This window comes from Equus przewalskii, chromosome 1 (genome assembly GCF_037783145.1).
Source record: "Equus przewalskii isolate Varuska chromosome 1, EquPr2, whole genome shotgun sequence".
Taxonomy (NCBI): domain Eukaryota; kingdom Metazoa; phylum Chordata; class Mammalia; order Perissodactyla; family Equidae; genus Equus; species Equus przewalskii.
Window position 1 is genome coordinate 139,649,349 of NC_091831.1, and position 24,834 is coordinate 139,674,182.

The following is a 24,834-nucleotide window of genomic DNA, read 5'->3' on the forward strand; positions in this document are numbered from 1 at the left end:
TGTAGAAATTATGTTTAACAATAAAATTGAGAACAAACAGCTCCTAAAGGAACCATAGTAGGAACAATTGTGAACAATGCAGTTGTTTTTCAAGATGACACTAGAGCCTGGGGCTGTTTTCTTTGTCTCCAGAAATGTCTCTGTGTGTCTAGTCCTGAGTGCATGTAACCCCATTTGGCTTTGAAAACTTTTAAAATCATGTAATTTAAGGTACAGAAGTCTTTATGATATATCCATAAAATGGAATGCTATGCAGCCTTTCAAATGATGAAAAGGTAGGAATCATATGAATAGACATGAAAAGATGTCCAGAATAGGTTTTAAAGGCAGAGTGCAAAGCAGTAGGCATAATTTCATTTTTGTAACAAAACTGTGAGACAGAGAGAGAAAGAAGAAGGAAGGAGGGAAGGAAGGAAGGAAGGAAGGAAGGGAAAGAAAGAGAGGGAGAAAGAAGAAGAGAGAGAAGAAAGAAAGAAAGAAAGAAAGAAAGAAGGAAGGAAGGAAGGAAGGAAGGAAGGAAGGAAAGAGAGAGAGAGAGAAAGAAAGAAAGAAAGGAGGGAGGGAGAAGGAGGGAAGGAGGAAAGGAGGAAGGGAAGAAAGGAAGAAAGAAAGAGAGAAAGAGAGAAAGAAAGGGAAAGAAAAAGAGAAAAAAAAGGAGAAAGAAGGAAAGAAAGAGAGAGAAAGAAAGGAGGGAAGGAAAGAAAAAGAAGGAAAAGAAAATAGATGTGGAAAGATATATACCTAACAGTGATTATTTTGGGGATGTGAGGTCATAGACAAATTTTAGATTACACTGTCATCTGTCTATATTTCTGAATAATTAGAATTTTTATAAGTATTATTGCTCTTATGATCAACACAAGCAATAAAGATGCTTCCATTTTGGAAAAGATCTGCTTGGAAAATGAGTCTTGGGAGCTTGGTGGCATTTCCTCAGAAGCACCTCTCTAAACATCCCTTTTTCTTCCTCTGTCTCCTCACAGATGTCTTCACTGTCTATATCCCTAAAAAGAAGGGGAGCTCCCTCCACCTTCCTGCCTTGCACCTCACAGTTTCTCTGCACTACTCCCAACATTGACTGCTGCCCTCCTCCCAGAGGAAGGGGTCTCCTTTCCCCCCTCCCAGGCCCCCTTTCTCTGGTATCTTCTCTCTCCCTCTAACCCCTGACTTCCTTCCCTACGGAGAGGTTCTGAACTCTCTCCTCTAAAACCGTTCCCCAATCCCTCCCATCCAGCCAAACCTCCCAGAGAGGCACCTACCCTGGTGAGCTGCATTGTTTCTCCAAGCCTTTGGCTCAGCTTTCACTCTCCCATCCCATAACCCTGTACGCTTACACCCGGGTCAAATCCAACAGTGGCTTTTCCTGTTCTTTCCCAGAAGACTCCTCTGCGGCACCTGATACTTGCGATGGTCTTCTTGAAACACACTTTTCCGTGGCTTCTGAGACAGGCTGCAGCCCCAGCCCTGCTCTCTCCTCTCTGGCTGCTCATATCCAAACCCTCCCAAATGGGTGGTTCTCTAAGACTCTGCCCTGAGCCCTCCTCTCTGCTCTCTGACACTCTTCCCCTGGGTGATCTCACCTACATCAGAGACCAATCAGTTTCCCTCTAAACCTCCAAGGGCTCTCTTTCAGCTTTGAACATCTAGTCTTTTCTGCCACCCGGGAGAGACAACACTGACATTTTCATTTCCACAGTCGCTTACCAGCTAAATCCAAGTAATTCTACTGCCGAAATGTCTTGTTATGGACTGAATACTTGTGTCTTCCCACCAAACCCACCTATTGAAGCCCTAACCTCCACAGTGATGGTATTCGAAGGTGGGGCCTTTGGGAGGTGGTTAGGTTTAGAATGAGATCATGAAGGTGGAGCTGCATGATGGGGTTAGTGACCTTACAAGGAGAGGAAGAGACACCAGAGAGCTCTCTCTCCATCATATGAGAAGGTGGTCATCCACAAGCCAGGAAGAGAGTCTCCCAGAACTGAACCTGTCCGCATCTTGCTCTTAGACTTCCCAGCCTCCGGAACTGCGAGAAAAAAACGTCTGCTGTTTAAGCCACCGGTCTGTAGTGTTTAGTTGGAGCAGCCCGAGCTGACCAAGACGTATCCACTAAGCCTCTAGGCCTTCCTCCCCCATCCCGCTACCACTGCCCTGCTTCAGGCCCTTGTCACTGCCTGGACTGTGACAAAAGCCTCCTCTCTGAGTCTAATCACTCACCTTTACAAACTATCCCTCAAGCTGAGACAGGAATTCCCTCCCTGAAATACGGGCCTGACGATGTCATTCCTCTGCTCAAAACCAAAATTGAGATTTCCCAAAGGCTGTTCCACAGGACTCTTGTTCCATGGGATGTTAACAGCTGACAGGACAAAATTTTTAAAAACAGGGAGGGAAATGCCCGAATAAGTTTGACTTATTGAGAAACGTGGGGTTAAACAAAGTTCACAGGTTCCTTTACTGTAGAATTCATTGGAGTTCTTCGTATGTTAATGGACAGTTTTTGAATCTCCAAGAAAGAAGTTACAAGTGCATTATTTCTCAAATTTATTTGACCCTAGAAGCCTTTTTTTTGTGGAGAGGACACAAGATGGTAGAGACCTAGGTCCCCAGGGAAGCAGTCCTGCCAGAAACACCCAATGGTGATGGACTATTGGGTGTGTGAGAAATAAACTTTGCTGTGTTCAGCCACTTAAACTTCAGGGCTGTGTGTTGTGGCAGTTAGCCCACGTTGCCTGGTGCGAATGCATGCAGGTTTTTAAGTTATCTGCCAAAGAATAGATTATCTTTTTCAGCCTGAGAAGTTTTCATCACAAACAATAATAGGCCACACGGATTGCAGCCTTATTAAGCGCCAGGTACTGTGATAAGCACTTTGCAAACATTATCTCATTTAATCCTCTTGACCACCCAGTAGGGTAAATACTGTCATTGTCCCATTTCACAGATGAAGAAAGTAAAGATTACAGAGGTTAATGACTTGGAGGTCCAGGTCACTTGGCTTCTGGATTCTTGATCTTAATCACAGTGAAGTCCTGCCTCCCAAGCCCAGGTTATGAGGTGAGAAAAGCCGGGTTTCAGGTTCATTGTGTTAGTTGCCTAGACCAACAGAACATCTAGATGACTGACTGACTTCCAGTCTTTTTATTTAGACCGATGGTTCTCAATCAGGGGTGATTTTGCTTCCCCACGGGACATTTGACAATATCTAGAGACATTTTTGGTTGTCACAACTAGAGAGGTGCTACTGGAATCTAGTTGGTAGAGGCCATGGATGCTGCTAAAACATCATATAATGTACAGGACAGCCCCGCACAAGAAAGAACTATCTGGCCCAAAATGTCTTAGTGCCAAGGTTGAGAAACCCTAACATAGATATCTCATATATATTTTTCAGAGAGCCCAAAATGTTCAGAATAAGCCCACACTCTTGCTTGGAATAAGAAGCACGCTTGAAAACTCTGCTTTCTGCTTTAATACTTGAAAGAGCAGAAAAAGCAGTAGCCAACAAATGACTTTGGTGTTCAACGGCCAAGGCTCATTGTGGGAGGGAGTCTGGCCCAAAGAAGACTGGCCACGGAGAAAGAATTTGGTTTGGTAAGACCTCAGGAACAGTATATGGTGGCAGAATAGAAATTCTCTTGAAAGAATGTCAAACCTTTATGGTTTCCTAGTAACATAATTTTCCTGAGATTTCTCTTATATTTGAATCCACAGCATCACTACACCTATTTTAAATCAAGGCAACAAAGGAAATTAAAAAAAAAAAAGTGACATAATAGATTAAGAGCTTCTTGAGGAAGGAGGGGAAACTAAAAGACATCTGGTCCACCCTTCTGGTGTATGATGCCCCTGTTTCAACATCATGATTGCAGAGCGGGCCTGTCACCATTACAAAAATCCTGTTCCAATTCCAGAATATTCTGTCAGAAACTTCTCCTTTCCAGAGGCAGAAATCTGCATATCTAAACTCTCTGCCTGTTGCCTCTGGTTCAACCCATTGTTGGAGGCTGGGGTTGGAGGGAATGGGTACAGACAGGACAAGAGGGGATGGAAAGTGTCCTTCCATGAAAGCTTCCTGGGTCCCAGGCGCTGTGCTCGGTGCTCCTCGCGCATTATTTCTAATCCTCCAACAATTTCTCATAGCAACCTAAGGTTGGTGATCATGCACAGCCTCCCGCCCCTGCCTGCTGTCTCTTTTCCAGATGAAACATCATGAGATCTATTTTCACACGGAAACATTGCTTTGGCAGTCTGTTCGTTCATTCATTCGTTCGTTCATTCATTTATGCAGCACATATTCACTGAGCATCCACAATGTGCCAGATATTGGGGACACAATGGCAGGCAGGGTGGCTTCTCAGGACAGCAGGACTACCATATACTGTCGACAAGGGAAACCCTCAGTTTGGGTGGCTATTATTATTATCTGCAGCAAAAAGTTCCCAGGCCAGCACCCTAGACCGTAGCCTGGGAAGTCAGGAACCCATCCCAGAGGAAGTGCTGTCTAACTGGGAGGATAAGCTGAGACACAGAGCGCTTCACCAGGTGATGGGGATGGAGGGTGTTATAGGGAGATGGAGTAGCCTGTGTGAATACCACGAGCGCATTCAGGCACTGAAAACAGGTCCTCACGGCTGGAATGAAGAGCCAGGATCTGGGAGAGGTGAGAGTGATGCTGGAGACATGGGCCCACACAGTGGAGGGCCCTGCCGGTCGTGTAAAGGATTGGGGTCTTTAGTCAAAGGACAGCAAGGATCGCTGGAGGTGGGACAACGAGATCAGATTCAACTCTCAGAAAGCCAGTCTTGAAGGCTGTGTGGAGAATGGATCAGAAGGAGCAGAGGGGTCAGGGAGTCCAGGTGGGAGGCCATACAGTCATCCTGTGTCCCACGATGGGGTCAGTGGCAGTGGGGATTGAGAGAAGAACTGTGGTGGGAGGGGTTGGGGGACTTTAGCCATTGCCCATAATCTTCATCAACTCACCCCCAAAAGTTACTCCAAGGAAACAGATAATCAGAGTTAAAATGGGGCGATGGCTATGCACCTGCAGCTAGGAAATAAGTCGCCAGTCCCATCCCCCTTCCACCCGCAGATTATCCCCAGATTATTCTGCATCCAGCCTGGAGGAATGGGGATATTTAAGCTAGGCAGGACTTGGTATTTGGACAGGGGACCCAAAGAGGATGCCTTTGATGTCTGGCTTGAGCGGCGGGAAGATGATGGAGCCTCTCAGGATTCATGAGGAGCGTGTTTCACGGGGAGGAGGGATCCACTGGGACCAGGTGGAAGTGGGGGCACCTTCAAGGGGTCCACATGCAAGGAGAAGAATTTGGAGCCCCAGGAGAATTGGGGCGTGAGAGAAGACAGAGGACAAAGGGGTGAGCCTGATGACAGAGTGAACTCGCCCTTGATCTCCATGAAATCTCCAGGATGTCTGCAAAACTCACAAAATGCTTACGGTGACGGGTGTCATGTGGAAACTGGAGACTGGCTGAGCTCTGCAACAGGGTGGATGGAAGAGAAAATGGGACAGACGGGCCAGAAGCTGAGGGGACCACAAGACTGTCACATCCCAGGGCTTCATCAGGCTCTGGAAACAGGTAGGATGGCAAGGAGGGTGAGATGTCTAGAGAAGTCCACCTAGAATGCAAGAGAGGGAGATCCCTAATTCACATCTGAGTTATGTACATCCGGGCCTTTGGTACGAGAGCTCATTTGCAGAAGGAGCTCCCTTGCATTACCATCATCCCCTCAAAAAAAGTTCGAAAACAATGTCATCAAAGGGAATAAACCCCTAAAGGTGGAATTTGAGGTACTATAACAGGTTATCGGGGCCAAACTTGGTGGCAGAGGGAGCATTTTGGCACCTTCCAAACCACACTCCCCGCCGGCAGCTGACTCCCTTGTGCCCCACAGGTGCCACCTGAAGCAGGGATCTCCCCACAGCGCCCTCTGGGGACGGCATGACCCTCTCCGGGCTGGTCAGGAGCCTCACCACCAATCCCTGAGGAAGTGGGAGACCTGAATGAAGAGTAACAGAAAACAAATTATTCTAAAATGTCTCTAAACGACCTGAGGGAAGTTGCGTACAATTCTATGTTTTTGCCATTACTCCTGGAAATGGGAGGTCGACTTTCCCTATGAGTTTTACATCTGGAGACTGAACGAAACCAGACTTAAGCAATTGCACAGAAACGTCATAATCTCCTGGAAATCTCTTGAAAAACTACGTGATGTAAACGTGGAAATTTTTCAAAAAAAAAAAAAAAACCAGTTCACTGAAAAATAATTTGCAGTTCAAATGTTACACACAAAAAAATTTTACATCCTGTACAATTTTCCTTTCAGGCTCATCTTGTTGAAATAGCATTGCCTTTATTTAATTTTTGTTTTGTTTTGTTTTTAAGCACAAAGCTAAGCAAGAAGCAGCCTGTGTTCTGCCCACTAGTAGAGGTTTGGGTACTTGTCTTGCACACAGCCCACCTCCCCCCACCCAAGTCTAGCTCACTGACTCCTTCAGACTGCGAGGGTGCCATTTCTCACTGTGTCCTCCACAGGCCTGACACGGTACCACACAGACAAGAACCTGCAGATCTGAAGGGAATTGTGGGGAAGACAGCAGCATGGCCTGTTCCTCAGGAAAACAGGGTCATGGTGCAGCCATCTCAAGAAGTCACTTGGCCCTCTGTTCTGGGAGCCCCTTGACAGCAGGGACAAGGCCATAATTAGTGTTGTGTCCCCAGTCCTTGGTACCCAGAAGGCACTGAGCGAATGTTTGATGTAAGAGGCCGGGCATTAGGGTCAGGAAAAAGAATAATTGTACACCAGGGGAAATTTTACAAATTTTTTTCTCTTTGCAATCAGAGAATTCTGGACCAGAAGAGCAGCATCCTTTTGGATGCTGGCATAGCAGATCTGTCACGGGTGAGGGATGGCAGGAGAGTTTCCAGGATCTTCATTTTTGGTGGGTGAATGATGCAGGCAAGATGCAGAGCTCAGCTCCTCCATGTCTGCAGCCGCAGAGCTGTCCTGTTAGAAGACTCCGTTCAGAACCTCTTTCTGAACACATTCAACTCTTACCATTTTTTCTGGGAAGAGTCCTGGGGAAAGACAGATTTGAGTTTCAAGCAAAACTTCACCATTTAACAGCTGTGTGACCTTGGGCAAATGACTTAGCCTTTCTGAGCCTTCATATCCCCATCTGCAAAATGCCTCTCTCATTGGGAAATCTTGACACGTGTAGAGCACAGTGTCTAGCACATACTAAGCACTTCATGAATTTCCCAAGGGCGGGTGAGGCTCACCCAGGGTGGGCTCTGGCCAAAAATGTGAGGCAGGAAGTGTCTGGCCACCAGCATTCTCATAGCCCCTTTTCCCTGCAGTGATTCCATGCAAACAAGCCCCACCTCAGGAATGGGGATGGGGGTGGAGATTGGCTGTGGACGTGGTGGGGTGCAGAAGCTGGGACACAGCAGGGCTGGGGCTAAGGGGAATCAACCTTCAAGGTGGCCTGCTCCCACCCAGGTGTCAGGGGTGGGGGATAGGGGGTGGCCAAGTGAAGGCTATGGGGCCATCCCAGGGAAGGCCCCTACAGGATCCTGGAGAGGGACGGTACTTGCTGATACAGAGTGGAGGGACAGGGTTACAGCCCCAGGGGAATTGGCAGTCAGTTTTCAAGGCCTCGTCCAGGCAAGCTGCGGCTCTGGATGGAGCTTCCTGGCCCTCTGGGAGAGAGGCTGCAGTGTGACGAGTGCTCCTTTACCAGGTTCACTCCAGGCCTTCCAGGCACTCAGACTAGGAATCAGGAGTCACTGCTCCTGCCCAACCCTCCCCACCCCCCCCCACCCCCCCCCCCCCCCCCCCCCCCCGTCCTCCTCACCAACCACCCTCCCGATGCCTCCCTCCAGCTCCCAGGGCCCCCTGCTGGTCCTCCAGCACACCCTTCACCCCAGCTGCTCCTTCTGCCCACAATGCCTCTCCCTATGTCACTCGCCCACCGTGTACAGCTTCTGCCCAGCTGTCACCTCATCCAAGAGAATTTCCCTGTCTGCCATGCAAATATCACACACATCCTTCCCCATCCCCGTCACTCTCCAGCCCCCTTATTTTCTCCTCAGCACATATCACCATCTGCCCTGTGATACACTTACTGGCGAACTGTTTGTCTGTCTCCTACATTGTAACGCATGCTCCATGAGGCAGGGACTGTGTTCACTCCAGCATCCCCAGAGTCTAGCCAAATGCCTGAGCACATAGCTGCTCAATAAAAAAATTGAATAAATGAATGAATGAATAAGTGAGTGAGCAAACAAGTAAATTGCCAAACCCCATCTGCTGGTAGGGGAAGGACACTAATGTTCTGAATTGGCTCCAGAACTGGCCAAGACTGAGTCAGGACCTCATCAAGGTCCTATGGACTGGTTGCCAGTGTGTTGGGAATGGGAAGTGGGGCTGAGTGTAGAGAAGGTAGCAGCTCACCTGAGGGCTCCCACATACCTGCCATAAGCATCCATCCAGGGATATTTTTATTAGGAGACTCTTGTACACCAAAAACTTCCTTTTGATTCAGTGGCGTGAATCCCTGATGATGGCACCATGGTCAGCAGGGGAGAAGGTGTTGAGCTGTTTGGCTCACCCAGATGGCACCCCTTAAGTCACTTCATGCTTGCTTATATGGCCACCTCCAACAGCAACCAAAGGTCATTTATGCAGACAAGTCATTAGAGAAATTTGAGAATTTAAGTCATAGTCTCAGCGGCATCACCCAGATAAATGACAGCTTGTGGCTAGAGCTTGGATGGAGTTCTTGCCCACAGGTCAGGGTTTCTTCTCTCTGGTGCTTAAAATCACTGTCTGGCAAAGGATGCAACAAGCAGGGTATCATTACTGTAACAATTCATGAGACAAAACACAAGAATGTCCAAACTCCACCCAGAAGCCCACGGTCACGGTGCTTGCCCAATCTGCTCAGGGCTGAATCCATTGAGAGGAATTATTTTGGTACCAAGAACACATTTCTCCAGTTCCTGTCCATATGTGGGGAGAAATGGCAAATGCCTCTCCGGGTGACAGCGTCCAGAAACAAGCAGCCTCTCACCCGGTGAGTGTGACAGAAACCTCACCCACAGCCATGGCTGACATCTGAGAGGTTTTCCGGGCAGCCTCCTTGAAGAGGTAAGGATATTTTCCAGAGGAGGGTGGGGCACGGTGGTGATAATACAGAAAGGGGAAAAGAAAACAAAACTCCCCATTCTGAAAGAGTGAGCTCAGAAAGCAGTGGTTGTGTAAGAGGTTGTCCTGGCAGGCGTGTCACTGCTCCCTTTCTTGCAGCTCAGCCTTCCCTGCCGGCTGCACCCCAGGGCACTGAATCCCTCCCTGGCCGTAACTTGTTACAACAAAACCTCACTCTCATGAAAGAGATGCATCTGCACAGTGGGCACTGGAACAGGATTTGATCTATGCCTGGGAAGGCATTCTAATTTACGTGGGCCTCAAAGTTGTCATCAATACCCACCACAACCGGAAAGTGAATGGAGCTTGAATCTCAGGTCTCCCACTAGCTGTGTGACCCTGGACAAGCTTATTAACTTCTCTGAGCCTCAGTTTCTTCATCGCAAAATAAGATAACTTTATGCCCATGTGGTTGTTTTATCAGGATTAAACATGACTAAATAAAATTATGTACATAAAGGATCTAGAAAATGCCTGGGGGTGCTCTATAAATATTACTTTCCCTGTCTAAGTGCCTCATTATTTTGTTTACTAAATGATATATTACTTTGTAGTGGATTATTATTTCTTTTAACTTCTGGTCTAGGCTGCCCGTTTTAGCTTCTTGTATTTTTGTTTTAGAGATCGTAGAGTGTGTTTGGTTTTTGGTTATAGTAAAGCTATACGTTGGAACTAGTTCAGTCTAGTAACACTCCCAAATACTAGAGTGATTTGAGGGACATCCTTCTCCCATTAATTCATTTATACTCCACCTTGTTCCAAAAGTATTTTTAGGGGACTTCCAAAAATAAATACAGCAGGACACAAAAAGATAAGATTAGTTGTTCCAAGTTGGTCACAAAGTTGGTTCTGAGCTTCCCAGAAGCCAAAGTAAAGAGGGAAAGCTGAGCAATGATAAGATTCCCAGTGTTTGCAAGATACCAGTTGCTTCCAGGAAACACAGAATTTCCTGCATTGAGCTCTAAGTGAACTCTGTGCCCTCCTTAACAGTATCTCTGCAGAATAGCTGCCTCTGAGCCTGCCTGTTGGTACAAAACAGGGCACCACTCCTGAGGGCTGCTCAAGAAAGATCCAGGCAAGGCAGGTTTCTGTTGGTCTGCCTTGATCCAGGGGTGAGATTTTACCCAGAGAGAAATCAATGAAACGTCCATCTGTTCCAGTTACTATAGATACATAACAAACTACCCCAAAACATAGTAACTCACAACTACCATTTTATTTTGCTCCCCATTTTGTGGGCCAGGAATTTGGATAGGGTACAAGGATAGCTCACTTCTGCTCCGTGATGTTGGGGGCTCACCTAGGGTCAACTCAAAAGCTGAAATATGGAGGCATCCTCACCTACGTGTCCGGTGGTTGATCTGGCTGTCGGCTGGGACAGGAGCTCTCGTCCACAGCCTCTCCACGTGGCAGGGGCTTCCTCAATGCGTGGAGGCCTCAGTGGTGGTTGGAATTCTTATGTGGCAGCTCAGGGCTTCGAAGGTGACAGACAGAAGCTGTATAGTCTTTTCTGGGCTAGCCTCAGAAGTTATGCAAAGTCCCTTTCACTGCATTGGGTTGGTTACAAGCAAGTCAGAAGCCCACCCAGATTGTGGGGAGAGGACACAGACCCCACTTCTTGACAGGAGGCCTGTCAAGGTACCCCTGTGGAAGAGCATGTGGATGGGAGATAGTGTTGCTGCCATCTTTGTAAAATACAATCAGCTACAACATCCTTTAGGCAATGAAACATAAAAACCATATCCTGTAACCAAGCTTTTGATAAGAAATGAGTAGATCTAAAGGGCTTAAAGGGTGCCTTTCTAGTGCCAAACAGCAGGTGAGGAGCTCTTGGCTTGGTGTACAAATAGGTATACAGCAAGGTTGAGAGTCACAGTAACCATATGCTGAATGGATCAACAGATCTGGATCCCCATGTGTATTATTCTGCTCAGGCTGCCCTAACAAAATACCATAGACTGGGTGGCTTAGACAACTGGAAGTCATTTTCTCACAGGGATAGATGCTGGAAGTCTGAGATCAAGGTGCCAGCATGGTCAGATTCTGGTGAGGCCTCTCCCCTTGGGCTGCAGATGGCCAATCTTCCCACTGGGTGCTCACATGATCTGTTCTTTGTGTGAACACAGGAGGAGAGAGAGAGGAGGGAGGGAGAGAGAGAGCTCTCTGGCGTCTCTTCTTATAAGGGCACTAATCCCATCATAAAGGCCCCATCCTCATGCCTCATCTAACCCAAATCATCTCCCAAAGGCCCCATCTCCAAACACCATCACATTGGGGGTTAGGGTTTCAACACATGAATTTGAGGGGGACACAAACATTCGGTCCATAATATCACAGTTACAGACATGCCAGCACTCAATGGAAAATGACATCAATTCCTGAATATTTCCAAATATCTGGAGTCTTTAATCAAGAAGACAAATCACCCACACACGTGAATTTTCCACTTTCTTTCCAACTTAGTCTTATAGCTAACACTCAAGCCAGAGACTGTGACATAGATATAAATAGACCCAGAGCATCATTATATATAATTTGGAAAGGATTTCACTGGCGTACATCTGTAAGCAGTTCAGGAACACTTTCAAGCTGTGTTTACATGATATCAAACATCTGGATGACAACTGAAAAAAATAATCAATTTGGATTGGAAACAAAACAGAAGTACAAATCTCAGTGTGCTGGCCCTTGGAATACTGAATGCAGAGCCGATCCCCATACCCCAAGAATGAGATAATGGTGCATAATGGTGCACCAATGAAGTGGTCGAGGGGAGAAGGGGGCTTCCATGGGAAGGCAGGCTTTAAAAAAAAGAACTCCATTATGCAAATGGAGGATGGGAAGGGAGGAAATCAAAGACTATGAAAAACATGAAGAATACAAATCTTAGAGAACCAAGCTGCTGGAACTAGGAGCTTTGAAGCTTGAAGGCAATGATTTTAGTTCAACAGAAAACCCAATAAATCCTGGCTATTAGGGAACAGGGCGTCCAGGAAACTCAAGCTTCTAGATAATCAAGGAATTATTCCTTTAAGCATCACAACCTATTTTTACTCTTTCAGGCAGAAACCTTCCTAAAATGTGGCACTTATTCCCCAAGCCTGCTGAAGAGCACACTTTATACCCAGGTCACCACCGTGCCCGAAGTGTGTACAGGAATCATCTCACATACCCTCAAGTCCCAGTGGCCCCTGCTGAATGACCCCAGGGCCCCATAATACTTTAGCTCTTGTCTCTGCTCTTTCAGAGTTCTTCTATCTTCTCTTTCCATCATTTCTGGGCTTCTTGTTCTTGTGACGTGACTTAGGACAGGTCGTGGACGCTGAGATAAGAATTTGAGGGCAAGCTGTTGGTTTGGGAGGTGATCCCAGGAATGCAGGGGCAGGGAACTGGGGATGTGACAGAAAAGGGAAGGTAGCCAGTGCAGCTGCATTACTTATAGGTGAAGTTACTTATCCCGGGGCCGCTGGGGCTCAGGGCACTGGGCCATCTACAAGACTGTGCAGGGCTGTCCCACACAACGGGTAGGGACCTAGATTGAATCCCCCCGATCCTGGCCATCATTCTCTGAGGGCGGGTCCCCTCAGCTTCCTGGCACTTCCAGAAGCCCGCAGGTGTCTATAGCAGGCAGCCAGCAGGACGCAGGGGAAGGTGAGTGTCCAGGGGACGTGGGTGACGACAGAAGCTCCTCCACACTGGCTCCGGTGCTGCCCAGAGTGCACCCCCCACCCTTGTTCTCACACCTGACAGAATTTGGGAATAAAGAAAGCAAACTAGACCATGAGTGAGAGCCTAAGGGACTCTCATCTGAGTAAAAGATATCTTTTCTGATTGCTCCACGGTTTTACTTTCTGACTTATCCTGGTCTTGGTTACATTCTTAAAAGGTGCTGTAAGACAACTGGCAATTTAAAGAAATTGAGAGGGGCACTCAAAAATATGCAATCAAGTTAATTTTTGAAGCTAAGTGAGAGTCCACACATGGCAGGTTGTATTAGGCAAACTCTCTGGAGATGAAAACTCACTTGTTCGTGTTACCTCAAGTAATAGGAACTGGCCAGAGCTCAGAAACAGTCAGTGTCTGAGGGGGCTACCGTTCCAAGAAGGATGTGAATGCAACTGGGGAAACTGAGGCAAAACCCAAGCATGCTGGTTTACCCACTCTGTGGGGCAGAGGCAAAGGGGAAACGGGTCAGTGGATGTGCGGGGTCCCAGGGCATGCTGGATGCCAGGTTCCAAATAAGACGCATCCCCACCCTTTTGTCTTGTCTGGGGAAAGCGACTTGGTGAGTACAGGCTCAGACACTAGCAGGCAGTGGGGGGCATGTTCAAGGCATGCAAGATGGCAAGCTGAAGCTCCTCAGAACTGACATCTGAAGAGCTGGGACAGGCTGTCCTGACTTATTTAAAGTCATTTATCAAGTTCATGAACAGCCAGTACAAAAATCCAGGTGTCTTCACTCCACCACAGCAGAAATTACCCAATACTCTGTGGTCCAGAGGCAAAGCCAAGAAGAGGATATGGGTTCCAGGAACACCAGGGCACACTGGCCAAAAGTCCCCATGAGGATAATTCTGGGGAGAAGAGCCTGACGCCAAGCCAGGGAGTCAAAACTTCCAGCCCTCGCAGCAAAGCACCCTGGTTCGCAGGAAGGAGACAGGCTTTGTGTCGGGGGGAGGAGGGGCGAGGAGCCCACATACCAGGGATGGGGCTGCAGCAAACAGACAGCCAGAGAAATTAAATGTAGGGTGAGGCAGGAAGCAGGGAGGGTGAAATGGGATGGACATGGGACAAACCCATCACTGCTTAGACTCTGGCTAGTTCTTCGTATTGATACGCATTGAGGGCTCTCATGTGCGATACATATTCAGGGCTCTCCTGTGCATGCGGGGCAGAGCAGAATAGTAAAGACACAAGCTCTCAGATGCAAAAGAGGGCCTCGAGCTCCGGCTTGGGTGTAGTGGGTTTTGGGCAAGCATGGAGAAAGTCTTGTTGCAGCCAGTGGGACACAGGGGAAGAGCTGGGTGGAGGGTGACTGTGGATTTGGAAAGGAAAGGGTTAAATTAAGACACGTGGAAGAAATATCATTAGAATTTGATAGGACTGTGGATGCCGAAGTGGCAGTGAGACAAAAACCAGGAAACTAATTTGAAGACTAGGAGCCTGGGGAACCGGCAGGCTGTTGGCACGTTGGGTGACGATGGAGACCCTTGGAAGATGTGATTGTTTGGAAGTGAGAGTTGGTGTTGCTCTGACCCCACCCTCCACTCTGTATTTAGGAGAGGAGAGCATGATGGGGTTAAGATCTGGTGTCTGAGGCTGTCCTCTCTCCTCTGGGTCACTCCCTATTCCTGGTAGCTCTGGCGGCAATATCGCTGTGCTAAGGAAGGAGACAGGTGTCCCCTACACTTGCTTTCTGGAACAGAAACCCCATACTTCATCCCTGGACTTACCCACTTCATCAGGAGAAATTAAAGTATGAGTTACAGAAACGTGAAGGCTGAACTGAGTTCCTGGTCTCTTGACAATTATGTGACTTGACAAAATCCACATTGGAAGAAAGTAATACAGAATATGGAAGGATAGAAGAATGCAAATAAACCAACTAGAAATGCGGTGTCGATGTGTCTGCTGAGAGGAGGATTAGTTCATTTGAACAAGGTTACCGTGACTCAAATATTGGATTGTAATGATGTTATCCTGAAAGAGTTTCAATAAATCTAAGCACTCACGAATGTCTAGATAACACAAATTTGGAAGGATCTAAAAACCAGCTAAGATCGATAAACAGCCAAAAGAAAAAGTTACTGAAACACTGGAAACTCCCATGGGATGATGTGTGTTAACGGTTTGAACTAAAATAAATAGTTTGATATTCTTGGCTACGGGAGGATTTCCCAACATTGCCATACTGTTTGAGGTGTTAAGATGCTCATATCCACAGTCGAGAGGCCAGGGACAAAATAGAGATAGGCCCAGGGGTCCTGTCAAGGGGTGACATTAATTTATGGCTTTCTTCAGAGAATGATCAAAGGTTTACGGCAACCAGGAATCAGATCCAGTTCTTGAAAGATTCTTCCCTTAGAAGTGTTGATGGCTTCAACCAGGCAGATTGGCTTCGAACACAGAAGGGAGGGATCAAGTAAAGAACAACGCTAATGGACAACTTGGTGGGATGGAAAATGTTGGCTAGAGACGAGAAAGGAATGGAAAATTTGAGAATCCAGAAGACAAAGGGAGGAGGTGAGGGGAGGGAAGGGAACGAAATGAAGTTGTTGATGAGATGAAGAAATTAAAAAGAGAGGTTGGTCAAGTCTTGCTTTTGATGATTCTATTCCAGGTGAAGATGGGCTCTGAAACATTGGTATGAAGGAGGTGAGAAGAGGGGAAAGACCAGTACTGGGGAAAGAGCTTTGAGAACTGAAGGCAGAAGCAGCTTGAAAACTGGATGTAGCAAAGGTGAGTATATGGTCTATAAAGGAGCGTGGAAGTAGGATGGGTGTCCTGAATGAGGGCTGGAGACCTGAGTTCTTGTCCCACTTCTGCCCCTGACTGTGGGCAAGCCATTCCATCTTTCTGGTCTTGTTTCTTTATATCTAAAGCAATGGGGTTAGACTAGCTGACCTTGAACATTTCCTCACTCTTCTACAGCCCTCAATTCAACATAGATGTTATGAAATCTCAGACTTACAGAAACAGAATCTTCCAGATTGGAACATGCATTTAGCTTTTTCTAAGTAGAAAATGCTTTGAAGGGAGGGAAAAAAGATTCCACTCAACACTTGGAGAATAGTGTTTGTTCTGTAAAATAATTAGCAAGTAAGCATTATTGAACCAGGTTGTCACAAAATCACAAGACAATTAAAGGAGAAAAAAGAATTTAGGAGACTCCATTTTTCCTCCCATAGATGAGAAGAGTGATTAACATAAACTAGGAGTGGATGGTTAATAAAGATATATGCAGGAGGAGAGAGCTAACGTCAAATGAAAAGAGTGCTGGTCTAGCAGTCAGGAGCCTTGAATTCTAGTCCCAGCTCTGCCACATCCAGGATTTGTGCACGTCATTTCCCTTCTGTGCCCAGCTTCCAAAGGAATGCTAAAGATAGTGGACTCCAGCCTCCCACCATACGTTCATCCACCTGTAATCATTAAAATACTCTTTCTTCTTTCTGTGTGTCACACTAATAAGGTCCAACTAGGAAAGAAGAAACTATCTTATATTTTTCCAATGGAGTAATACAGAGAACTGACTACAGAGGTGATGGAAGAGCTGAGAAGGCAAACGGAGGACAGTGAGGCAACCTAGATATTAGCAACAGCAGGAAGTCACTGCCACCCTGGGCTGGAGGAACAAAAGGGAAGAGGTGCTATTTATTATTGGAGCCCAGAGGCTGTGGTCACCTGATGGAACCTGGAACCACAGTGGATCCATCTGGTGGCAGCTGGAGCCATGGAGGAGAGGCAGCCACTGTCAGAGGTGCCGAGATCTGAGGGAGGGAGGATGGGAGAGAATATCCCAGCTATTCCTTCCCTTGCTCTCCAGTCTTCTGCCAGTGCCTCGCACTGGCTGGGTCCAGCTAGAAACCAACTGGCACAGGAGCTGGCAAATGCAGCCTGCAGGTGTCAGCCCATCTTCCATACAGAGCAGGGAAAGGGCAAGGAATGGATCTGAGGACAGGCAGGCCAGGACTGGCACAAGATCCGAATTCTACTTTCCTTTTTTTTTCCTTCTTTTTGGTGAGGAAGATTATCCCCGAACTAACATCTATGCCAATCTTCCTCTATTTTGTATATGGGATGCCTCTGCAGCATGGCTTGATGAGCAGTGTGTAGGTTTGCACCTGGGATCTGAACCTGCGAACTCCGGGCCACCGAAGCAAAGAGAGTGAACTTAACCACTACGCCACCAGGCCGGCCTCCAATTCTACCTTCTTATAACGTCTACCTATTAGTCCTGCATCAGGCTAGAGTCTAGGTCTTCACACTTTTGAGGACATCCATCCTACCATGCCTTGTTTGCTTTCTCCCCTAGCCTGACACTCAAACTTTCTCACACAGAATGGTTTCCAAACCTCCTTCATTGTCCTGGTTCCTGTCCTCTGAGAGCAACCTGGTAGGTCTCCTTAAAATGTGGCACCAGATGTTCATAAGACCCCAGCTGTCCATAACACCAGGAGGTGTTAACACAGAAGGACTATTCCTGCCCTTCCTGTAGCAATGCAGCTGTTATTCCACTGTTTATTCCACTGCTGACTGATGTTGGCTTTATGGACAACCAAGACCCACATATCTTTTCCATGTGACTCCAAGTCTTCCCTGACCTGCCATAGCAGAGTCATCTACATATTTGATAAACACAACCAAATTCATCCTCTAAATTATTGATTAAAAAAAATAAGTAGAATACATCAGAGCCAAGGATAGAGGTCTGTGTCACTCCACCAGAGACCTCCACCCAAGTTAAGGGAGAATCGTGAATCGTGGCTCACTGGGTAGGGTTGTTCAACCAGCTCCAGATCCACCTCACAGCAAGGAAATCATGCAAGAACTTCATCAGAGCCTTTACTTAAATCACAACCTACGGCATCTGCGGCGGTCAGTTCCCTCCACTTTGCACCTGAAGCACAGAGGGTGCTCAACTAATACTTGCTACATTGAAGTTGAATGAAATTATCTTGATTTATACACCTAATGGCCCTGTTTAAAGAAAGTTAAGATGGTCATTTTAATGGGACATGATCATGAACCCATGTTGGCTGCTGGTGATCATCGTTTTCTTCTTTAAATGTTTATAAATCTGTTTGTTCCAGATTTTTGCTAAAGAGCAACAAAAATGATACCAATCTGTTATTCCTGGAATCCACTCCTCTCTTCCTTTTGAAAACTGGGGCAATACTGCCGCTATCCAGTCTTTGGGAACTCTCCTGTCTTCTTGAACACTATAAGGATGCTAGTCACTACTTAAGCCTGGGTCTTGACTCTGGCTTCTCCCCAGTGGGAATAATATTTCCCCTTTCCATGCCACAGACCTGTAGAAGGATTCAGGAAGATGGCAAGCCACTGGGCAAGGCTAAAACAGTCACTTAGGGTACCCACATAAGAGACGTATGGATCCTCATAAGAACAGCTCCAACACAGCACAGTCACATCCCGCAGCCCCCACAGTGAATGCCACAAGAGGGACCAGACCCCATATGTGATCATAGGCTGAACCATCCTGGTCCTGCTGTTTCAAAGGCTTACAAACAACCCCATAGAAACTGGGCTGGAGCAAAACAGAGATTTGGTCCATAAAGCCAATTTCTTCTCTCTCCCTCTTTCTCTTCCTCCTCCCTCTTTCTCAATTTCCTTCTCTCCCTGAATAGAGTCACTATAACTGCATTAGCTGCTCAGGAAGCTGTCCTGTAGGCAGCTCATGAGGGCAGAAGCTAAGACACTGGGAGAACAGCCTGATGCCTAAGTTGCCAGCCTCATCCCCCCACTGCCTCCCACAAAGTGTCTGGAGTTGGACAGGGCTGTGCAGAGGACACGCTGCCCACAAAGCAAATGGGAAGACAATTTTCCACTCCTCTCCTCCACCTATAGAAACCCCCTCTGGACTCAACTGATGTTTGGTAAATGCAAGAATGAACTAAAATAACCCACCCTCTGCCAAGGAGGGATCATGCCCATGAAAATTCTTGATCACCTTAAAGTCTTGGGATACATACAGCAATTGTTTTGTTAGCTACAATTTCCATCTTATTTCTCTCTCCCAAGAACAAATGAAGCTGCTAAAGGTTCACAGACATTGATTAATGATGTGCACAAAGATTTAGACATGAGGATGTTCACTGATGCTGTCTACTATAGCAGAAAATTGGAAACAACCTATATGCCCAACGATAAAGGATTGTTTAAATACATTCTAGTACACCCAGACAATAGGTATGTGCAGGTATGATTAAAACCCATATTGTCAGAGAGCAGATGGAATGACGTTCACAACATATTGTTAAAAGGAAAAAGCAAGTTACGAAAGTGGAATGCTATACACACAAAGAGGAAAAATTTTCAAAAGGTATGTTAACAGTTATTTCAACTAATGGAATTATGAATGGATTTTTAAATTTTCTTTCTTTTTGTTTATATGTACTTTCCAATTTTTCTGCAGTGATGTGCGTTGCTTTTGAAATAAGGAGGGGGGGGCACCATAAAACTTATTTTTGCTAGCCAGAAAGAAATAGGAAAAGCCCCTCTTTCAAGCCTGTCTGCCGGCTTGTTCTGCCAGATGGTTATGAAGCCAGCTCAGACCGCGCTGTCCAGCTTGCCCAGAGCCCCTCTGGGCAGAAGCTCCCTTGGTGCCAGCATCCACCCTGAGACAAGTTATTAAAAATGGGGCTGTCCTGGCCAACCTTTCACCGAAAGTACCAAGGGCCACTTCAGCCCAGAGAAAGGGCAGTTCCAGAGACCGGTGGAGTTCTGAAGCCGAGCGGCAACCCTGGCTTTGCGAGATGAACCTCCCCCCTCCCGGCTGCCTGCCGAAGGTTTGCAGACAGCTCCCTTCCCATCCCACAGGAGGAGACAGGCAGATGAGTCATAGCACTGGCTCAGATTAAAGGCGTATTATTGCCTTAGCAGAAATGGATCTATTTTATTATCTGTTTCTTGACACCTTACAAATAGATATGCTTGTCCCAGCAGACAGGCAAGTTCCTTAAAAAGCCAACGATGTCGTTAGCCTAAGCTAAGAAACAACCAAGAAGAGTTAGAAATTTGCGCATCTGAAGAGCAGCCAGGCTGAAAAGATGTAGTGGAAACACTGAGGAAAGTGGTTTATAAGCCTCAGCCTCTAGATTCAAGTCTGCGAAGTGATGCCATACTTCTAAAAATATACAGAGGAACTACGGAAATCCTTTCCTCTTTTCTAAGAGCTTTTTCTTTCCTTCTTTCTCTTAAGAAATATACTAGGATGGGTTTGCAAAGGAGATTCCCCACCTCAGATTTCACTGTTTTCAGAGAGGTCGTGGGGGACTATTTTAAGGACTTCCTTCTCTTATACAGATTTTTCCACACTGGGAGGACAGATAAGGTACGTTCCACTAATGTTCCTCATTAAACACACACGCGTGCCAGCAGTCATTTCCCCTTGTCTTGCTATCCCATGACAACAGACTGCACATCATAGGAAATTGGAATGGAAACCTTATTTAGTTTGGATCTCTCTTCTCCATTGTTTAATTTCACATTCAATTTTTCTTTCTCTGTCTGCCTCCTTTTGCAGAAATATGCTATGACTGAATACAGGCACAGATAAATGAATAGTGTCGCTTGTCTGAAGACTCACCTCATAGGCTTTTCAGGAGCACTTTGACCAGCACACCTCTCCCCCCACCCCCCATCATTTTATCTCTGGGCAGAAATGTGCTCGATACTCACTGAAGACAATGACTGATGGGCCTATATGTGTCTTCAATGTGCGCTCCCGGTACTGGGTTCGCTGTCGATCAAGTTCCAGTAGATCTTTTCTGGCTGTGAGGCATAGACGCCTCAGTGGCATTTCTGTTTCCCTCACTCTTTAACCCATACCACCTGTCCGCTGACACAAACAAACAGAAATAAAAAAGCTTCCACCAAGTGCCAGGAAAGGAGGTCTAACGGAGCAGAGAGAGTTTCACATTTCCTGTTGTTGAATCTCGGCTTGGCCTGTAGAGCAAGCTGGATGCCTTTTCAATCCAATACGCTCTGTTCTCTGACGCTATCACCCTTGTTTTTCCTTAAGACTCCAAAGCTATGATGGCAACCTTATAAAAGGATCCCAGCTATTTGTTCTTTGAGCACCAACTTTTATCCAAACGTTGCTGTTACTTTTTTCTTTTCATTTAAAAATGTAATTTTAAAAATATTTTGTTTTTCTAGATGGGATCCACTAGATCTAAGAACTCATGTTCTTTCCATTTATCAAACAGCAACTGTGTGCCAGGCATTGGGTAATCACTTCCACACTGGATATTTCACCTACTCCCTTCCAGCCACCCTATGAAGGAGCTGCCAACACATGAGGAAACTGAGGGAGGGTAAGCCTTTTGCCCAAGATCACACATCTAGGACGAGGCTCTTTTGATGGTTCCATGGAAACCCATCCAACTTTTTTCAACTAAAGTCCGTGAGTTTGGTGGTCCAGACAACGTTTTCTGAGAACACAAAGTGGAGCTGGACGGGCACTCTGTGAAGCCCCTGCCTTCACTAAAGGAGGCAGCCCTCAGGGAGCCGAGAGGCCAAACTCACTTGTGCCACCACCCCGTTCAGGCTGGGAGCAGGTCTGGACATCAGACGGCCCTGATTTCAAGGCTCAGCTCCCCCACTTCCTGGACCTGAGACCACAGGAAAGTTACCTGCTCTCTCTGAGACTCCACTGCCACCTCGATAAAACAAGGATAACAATATATATAAGTTGAATTATATGAAATTGCCAACTTTCAACCATTTTTGACCTCCGAAAAAGCATTTCCAAATAGTCCAACCTAAAGTCTTCACTGAGTCACTGTACAGATTCAACAAGTGTACACAGGAAACAATAAAAGGCACTTTTTAGGAGACTTTCTCTTCCAGACTTCATTTCGCTAAGGTCAGTAAAGTTAGTTTGCATTCTCTGCGCACACTTCGCACGCAGCGAAGCCAGCCTGAGGTTATATAAGTGTTGGAGATGACAATTCAGGGAGACAATAAGACTATGTGGATAATCAAGAATCAACAACAAAGGATCTCCTGAGGCCTTACTGCTCCTGTATTTTCCCCCTAATTTAGTCTCTTAATTAATACATTTACAAATACCTTTTTTTTTTTTAGAAAGTGGAAGGCGGCGGGGGAGGGGGTATGGAGGAAGTTTAGCACTCTGTATTAAAAACAAAGAAAAGGTTTTAAAGTCACTTCTTGCCTCTTGAGGGGCGGGCGCGGTGGCCGGGCTCCGTCCTGGCAGGGCGGGTCCTGCCCTCGATGCCAGCGAGGGCTCCGAGCCCTCGGAACCGGCCCCGCCGCCCTGCCCCAACCCGCCGCGCCCACGCCGGGGAAGAACCGCCAGAGCGCGCGCTGTCGGCCGCCTGGTGTTTACCTCCTCGCCAGGTGCCAGGCCCTGCCCTTGGCCCCTCACAGGCATTATCTGATTGACTTCCCACCCAACACTGCGCACAAAAGGGGACTGTCATTTTCTCCACTTTCCAAGTGAGGAAACAGACACCGAGAGGTTGAGTCACTCGCCCAAGGTCTCCGAGCGCTGGAGTGGGACTCGAACCCCGGCAGCCCCAGGCCTCCCACTGGGAGCGTCTCCTTTTCCTACTTAGGTGCAGGCGCTTTTTCGCCTTCTCCAAACTTGGCCGCACGCAAGGGAAGAGGCCTCGCCGCCCCGCACGACCTCGCCGCGCTCAGCAAGTTCAAGGCTGCGGGGGGCGGGCGCGGGGCGCGGGGCGGCGGAGCGGCGCCGCCTCCCGGGATTTAACCCCAGTCTGGAGTCCGCGGGGCGCGGGACGCTCCCGCTCCTCCCAGCTCGCGCCTCCCCCTCCTCCCAGCCGTCTCCCGGCGCGCCCCACCCTCCGCCCCGCGCTCGCCTCGCGCGCAGGCACCGGCCGGCGGGCGCGGGGAGCAGGGAGCGGGGCGCGGGCGGCGCTCGCCTCTGCGGAGCCGCCCCCCGGCCGCCGCCGCGCACTGCCCGGCCCTAGCCGCCCGTGCTGCCTCCCCGGCCGTCCGCACCGAGAGCGCCGCGGCAGCTCCAGCCCGGACGCCGGCCCGAGCGCCCCGCAGACGGGCGGGCGGCCGTGGACGCGCGGCCAGCAGCCCGCAGCATGGATTCGGATTCCGGCGAGCAGAGCGAGGGCGAGCCCGTGACCGCCTCAGGTACCGAGGGGCCGCGGCCACCCGGCGGGGAGGGCTGGGGCCCGAGGAGGGGAGGCCGGGGCAGGAAACCGCGAGTATTTCTCGGCGCTGCCGGGCGGGAGGCCGATCCCCAGCAGCGCGATCCCTTCCAGGCCGGGACTGGGGACTGCTCCGCGCCGGGAGTTTGCTCTGGGGCTTTCTCCCCCGTGGCACTTGGGCGCGCGGGAGGGAGAGGAGGTGCATCTGCGGAGGGCTCCCAGCGCCGCCGGGCTCCTGCTGCGGGTCGGGTGGCCCGGGCCGGGTGGGGGCGGGGAAGGGTTCGGGAGATGCGCGTCCTGTAGTCTGCTGCAGCGAGGGTTGCAACACGTCTGCCCTTTGAAATAACTTTCCGAGCGCCAGCCTAGTCCTCGAACCCGAGGCTCCCGGGATGCTGCGGAACAGGTGACCCCGTCCGAGGGCGTGACAGGGGACTCTGGGAAGGAAAGACCCCGCGGGTGGACGAGCAGGGGTCAAAGCTCAGGTTGTGGCTGCGGGTCCCAAGCCTGCTAGACGAGCCTGTGCAGAAGCGTTCGCCCTTCGCCGCCGGGGCAGACGGAGAAGGTCCCCGCGAGGGGGTCCCGAACGCAGGCGCGGGGGCGCGCGGGAGCCGGGCTTCGCCTGGAAGAGGCGCCGCCGGCTTCTCGCAATCGATAGTTATCGAAGCGATGGGTGGAGGCTTACTTAGGAAAAATGAACGTCCTCCCCCGCCTCTCCCTGATACTGAGCAACAGGAGGAAGCCACCCACAGCCTTGGGTCGACTTACCTCCGGGCTCTGCCCACCTCCACCGGCCCGCTCCGCCTGCCGCCCACGGGTCCACGCACCGGAGACCCGCTCGCCCTCCTGCCGGCCCCGTGCGGCCCTGGAAGCTAGTCCTGTGACCTGAGAGCTGGGACCCTCCTGGTACAGACTGGAGGTCCCGGACTAGTCTCCATTCTTTGCAATGTCAGACCAGAGTCTTGAGTGTGGAGACCAAGGGACAGGAGGTACCATCAGCCGTGGCGTGGGTGTAGGAAAGGCAGGCTCAGGAACCGGGCAGGACAGCGCCAGGTTCTGTGCCAAGGGCCTACATATATTATTCCCCTTCATCCTTACAGCTCCCACCAGGTGGCTGTCTCCATTTGACAGAGGTTCAGAGAGGCTAACTGGCTTGCCCACGTCTCACAGCCAGGGAGTAGCCGAGGGCAGAGTGACTCCCTTTCCACTGCATCATACGCCACAGCCCCTCACAGGGAGGCTGTGGTCAACACCTTGGGATGGGTGGGAAGGAAAGGTGGCATCGCCAAGATGCGTGTGTATGAGGATTCCTATGTGTTGTGCAAGAGCCACCTGCTTTGTGTAGGTGTTTGTGGATATAATTAATAAACATGAGCGCCTTGCCTACCTGTATGTTTCTGTGACTATGAAGCACCAAGATTTTGTTTCACAGTTGGCTTGTGGATCTCCTCGCATCATTTAAAAGTTCCATTGGTGTTTGTGTGTATCTAAGTATATCTCCAGAGCTCAAACGGAGAAGGGACATTGACACTGACCCTTTACTCTCTCAGAATCCCAGGAACTAACATACTCTCCCTGCCCCCACGCTCAGATTCATGCGGGTTGATGGAGAGGGGGAGGAGGACACTGAGGTTTAAAAAAAGCCAGGAGGAGGAGGGGAGAAACTCTCCAAGAAGATATGGTACTTGGGTGGAAGGGGAGGGAAGGGGTTCTTAAGGGC

The 24,834-nt window shown here is 48.6% G+C and overlaps 1 protein-coding gene and 1 long non-coding RNA gene across 9 annotated transcripts in view; one reads left to right on the forward strand and one right to left on the reverse strand.

The window, feature by feature from the left end:
* Positions 1-6,209: 6,209 nt before the first annotated feature.
* Positions 6,210-24,126, reverse strand: LOC103546926 (uncharacterized). Of its 7 annotated transcripts, none has more exons than XR_011528429.1 (6): positions 22,148-22,286; positions 20,650-20,809; positions 10,573-10,705; positions 8,497-8,853; positions 8,151-8,256; positions 6,337-7,100 (listed from the first exon to the last, which is right to left on the reverse strand). It is a non-coding gene; the product is annotated as an uncharacterized lncRNA (long non-coding RNA). The 7 variants fall into 7 exon arrangements; XR_011528427.1 differs by having other exon boundaries at positions 22,045-22,286; XR_011528425.1 differs by lacking the exon at positions 10,573-10,705 and having other exon boundaries at positions 6,210-7,100.
* The window catches only part of TNFAIP8L3 (TNF alpha induced protein 8 like 3), a 50,677-nt gene continuing 34,818 nt past the window's right edge, over positions 8,976-24,834 (forward strand). The window contains exons 1-2 of one of the 2 annotated variants that reach the window (XM_070580202.1): positions 8,976-9,174; positions 15,572-15,690. Coding sequence is in view for 1 of the 2 variants with exons in the window: in XM_070580191.1 (XP_070436292.1) it covers positions 23,049-23,100 (52 nt within the window). In the remaining variant the exon portion in view is untranslated. Of the gene's footprint in view, positions 9,175-15,571; positions 15,691-22,806; positions 23,101-24,834 lie in introns of those variants that run through there. The other variant, XM_070580191.1, reaches the window with a different exon arrangement.